This window comes from Nannospalax galili, unplaced genomic scaffold, assembly GCF_000622305.1.
Source record: "Nannospalax galili isolate Female #2095 unplaced genomic scaffold, S.galili_v1.0 scaffold395, whole genome shotgun sequence".
Taxonomy (NCBI): domain Eukaryota; kingdom Metazoa; phylum Chordata; class Mammalia; order Rodentia; family Spalacidae; genus Nannospalax; species Nannospalax galili.
The window spans coordinates 624,324-628,438 of NW_008335527.1; the positions used below are offsets into that span (position 1 = coordinate 624,324).

Consider the following 4,115-nt stretch of genomic DNA (forward strand, 5'->3'; position numbering starts at 1 on the left):
AGGGCTGGAGAGAGAGCTCATAAGAGCTCTTGTTGTTCTTGTTTTTCCCAGCCATCCACATGGCAGCTCACAACTGCCTGTAACTCTAGCTCCAGGGGATTCAATATCTTCTTCCAGCTTCCTGGCATATACTTGGTACAATTATGCATTATAATTATAATTGTAATTATGCAGGCAAAACACTCATATACATAGAAAATAAATATTTTTTCAATATTTATTTATTTATTTATTTTTATTTTATGTGTATGAGTGTTATGCCTGCATGTGTGCAAGTGTACCCATGTCGTGCAATGCCTGCAGAGGACAGAAAAGGATCCCTGGAACTGGAGTTACGAATTGTTGTTAGCCGCCATGTGGGTGCTGAAATTCAAAAAAACCCAGGTCCTCTTGCAAGAACAGCTAGTGCTCTTAACAGCTGAACCATCTCTCCAGTCTCGAGAATATTCTTATTTTTAAAAGGTAAAAAACATTATACCAGCAGCTGACTTTCAAAGAACTCAAAAATAAAGGGAAATATATACACAAATACATATATTTAGGGGGAAGCAAATAAATGAAATGTGGTAGAAAATATTTGCAAAGTATGGGAAAAGGTCCACTGGAATTGCAATTCCTACATTTCTGTAAGTTTGAAGTTATGCTAAATTTTTAGGAATCATCATCAGAAATAGGAAAAGTCAAAATGAAGAACAGAATGGAAACTTCAGTCTATACAACTTTTCTGGATGATAAGTCAGAACATCAGTTACCTTGGGAATTGGGGAACTGACTAAGAAAGGGCATGAGAGAACCTTCTTGAGATGCTGAAGTATCCTGTATCTTGGTGTGGGTGGTGGTGGTGCATATAAGCACAGTAAACATTCATCAAACTGTATACTCAATGCCTGATTATATGTCTATTACCAAAAATATTAAGACTACTTATCCCAGTAAGTAAAAGTGGGGGCTCAGACATCAAGGACCTCCTGATGTGGTGTGAAAGAAAGAAATATTTACAAAGTGCTCTTGGAGAAAGGGCTTGTAAGGCTATAATCCTAGTACTCAGGAGGTAAAGGCTAGAGGATCAGGAGCTCAAGGTCGGTTTGGGGTATAGAGCAACATCAAGGGCAGTGTGGGCTACTTGAGACCCTTTCTCACAAAAACAAATTTTAAGGAACTAGTTAAACAACACAAGAAAACAACCAAGTCCAGAATTCTATAAGGATAAAGAAAATAAACAGCATTTAAGCCAGGTGTGATAGCATACACCTTTAATCCCAGCACTTGGGAGACAGAGGCAGGTGGAGCTTTGTGAGTGAGGCTGGCCTGGTCTATATAGTGAGTTCCAGGTCAGCTGGGGCTACAGGGAGATCCTGTCTCAAAAAGACAAAAATGAATGAGTGAATGAATGAATGAATGAATGAATGAAAAATAAATAAATAAATAAATAAATAAATAAATAAATAAATAAATAAATAGTATTTAAAAGAAATGGGTGTATTGGCCAGCATGATGGCTTAGCAGATAAAAGCACTTGTGGTTTAAGCCTGGTGGCCAGAATTCAATCCCCATGGTGACCAGAATTCAATCCCCAAAACCTACATAAAGGTGGAAGGAGAGAACTGATCTCATAAAGTGGTCCTTTGACCTACACCTATGTGTATGCCAGCACGTACATGTACACATACACACGTACACACGTACACACGTACACACGTACACACACACACACACACACACACACACACACAATTTATTATAAGTTCCATTCTGATTTCAAATGTCAAGGCCGTTAATCACAATTAGTTTTCTCCATACTTTCACTACTACAGCTAATCTTTTACTGGATTAAAACCATGCTCATTTCCAAGTCTAAAAGCTAGCAGATGTTTAATGGTTTATATTTTAGATATGAAGAAATTCAACTCCAGAGAAAAATTGGAAATACAATGAACATGCTTTTCTTCTGACAAAATATCATCGGTTTATACTGTGTAATACCTTTACCAAATCATCTGAAAATAGACTGTAAATATCATGATTAAATTATTACTCACTCCTACATACTTCAGCATGAATCTGACAAAAACTAAGACATTCTCCTTCACACCCAGATCACTCTGTGCCACAGAACAAAATCATTAACTCAGTGTCAGCCAATATACCACAGGCAATTTTCTTCCTTTGTTCCCAAGATGTTCTCTACAGATGCTCCCCTCCTCCACCCAATCCTTTCTAAGCTCATGAATTGGTCAAACTGGAATGTTCTCCACTCAGCTCTTCACCCATCTCTAGGCTCTGTTCTTCAGACACTGACTTCTTTTTTTGGTCTTTTTGAGACAGGGTCTCCCTGTAGCCCCAGTTGTCCCGGAACTCACTATGTAGACCAGGCTGGCTTTGAACTCACAGAGATCTGCCTGCTTCTGCCTCCTGAGTGCTGGGATTAAAGGTGTATGCCACCATGCCCAGCTTTTGACACTGACTTCTTTAAAGAGTCCTGTCTAATTGTCCCTACATTCTAGATGGAAGACTCCTAAGAACACTATGGCTCTTGCTGTGCACCGCCCATCACACCACATCAGGAGGCAAGGAAGGCTGGCTTTCTCACTAGTAGACACTCCAAAAAAGGTGGCGATACATTATTTTTAAAGACTATTTTTTTTTTTGTAATTAATAAGGACCAATAATGAGAGTACATGAGTATTTATTTTTGTTCCTTAACAGTCTTTCCTTTAATGGTTTTGGAGTCATCAATAATCTTTGACTAATTCAATTATTGCATTGATAATTACAAAAAATGTTTTCTAAAACTTATTATTCCTTTCCCATATATTAACTGGCATTCTTGTTTTTCTATTTAAAACATGGTTTTCATGAGTTGGTGGCACTCATGTGTAACCCCAGCACCTGGGAAGTAGAGAACTGCAAATTCAAGGCCAGCCTGGACCACAAAGGCACACCCTATCTCAAAAAGGGGTGGGGGTGAACCTAGGTATGACTTAGTGGTTTAGTGGTAGAGTGCTCACCTAGCTTGTGTGCTACAGAAGACAAATACTGGGTAATTTCTTACTTATATCAATACCTACAGTACTCAAATACATAGAGACCAAAACAATAGAATGCAGATGGCCAAGAGTTGGGAGATGGAATAGGAAGCTGCTAGTGGAGATAAGCTTTCACTTTACAAGATGAGAAGTCTTCTGGAGATTGGTTACATAACAACATGAGCATGCTTACCACCACATGGAAATGCACACCTGAAGTCTGGTTAAGATGGCAAATTTTATATTTAAATTTTTTTTCACATTTTTTTTCTTTCTTTCTTTAGTGTGTGTGTATATTTGTGTAGGTGCAAATGTGTAGGTCAGGACAACCTGAGCGAGTTGATTCTTTCCTTCTACCGTGTGGGTCCCAGGAACTAATTCAGGTTTGGCAAGCACCTTTACCCAATGAGTCATCTCACTGGCCCCATGTTCTAATTTTTTACTTTATTCTCTTTTTGTTTTTATTTTATTAGTTTAATTTTTCAGAAAGGGTCTCCCTGTAGAGCACCAGCTGACCTGGAACTTGCTATATAGAAGGTTGGCCTTTATCTCACAGGGATTCTCTGGCCTCTGCTACAATTAAAGGTATGCACCACCACGATACTATATATAAAATAAGATATCACCTGGGCCTGGTGGTGGACACCTGTAATCCCAGAACTCAGGAGGCAGAAGCAGGCAGATCTCTTGTGAGTTTGAGTCCAGCCTGGTCTACTAGGGAGTTCCAGGCTAGCTAGGACTACAAAGTAAAAGCCTGTCTCAAAAAGTAATAATAATAAATAAGATGTTAATCACTACTTTGCATAATTCGTAGATAATAAAAATGTATGACTAAAATTTTTAAAGCTTTTAAGTCTTTTTCTCTAGGAAAATAATCATTAAATAACATGGAATCTGTTTGTGAGCAAATGAACAAGGTTAACTTACCATATGTGGAGCACTGATCGTGGCTTGGAAACCTGCAAAACAAGAAGAAAACTACTGATACATTCAGCTGCAAAATCACACCCAAAATTTCACGTAGTTCTTTTTCTTTTGTTTGTTTTTTTTTGGTCTTTTTGAGACAGGGTCTCCCTGTAGCTCCAGCTG

General features: G+C 38.3%; 1 protein-coding gene across 3 annotated transcripts in view; it reads right to left on the reverse strand.

Moving 5' to 3' along the window:
- The window catches only part of Pcmt1 (protein-L-isoaspartate (D-aspartate) O-methyltransferase), a 43,683-nt gene that overhangs the window by 18,021 nt on the left and 21,547 nt on the right, over window positions 1-4,115 (reverse strand). For all 3 annotated transcript variants that reach the window (XM_008830408.3, XM_008830409.3, XM_029562205.1), the window contains exon 3: window positions 3,954-3,985. In XM_008830408.3, the coding sequence (XP_008828630.1) occupies window positions 3,954-3,985 (32 nt within the window). The remainder of the gene's footprint in view (window positions 1-3,953; window positions 3,986-4,115) is intronic.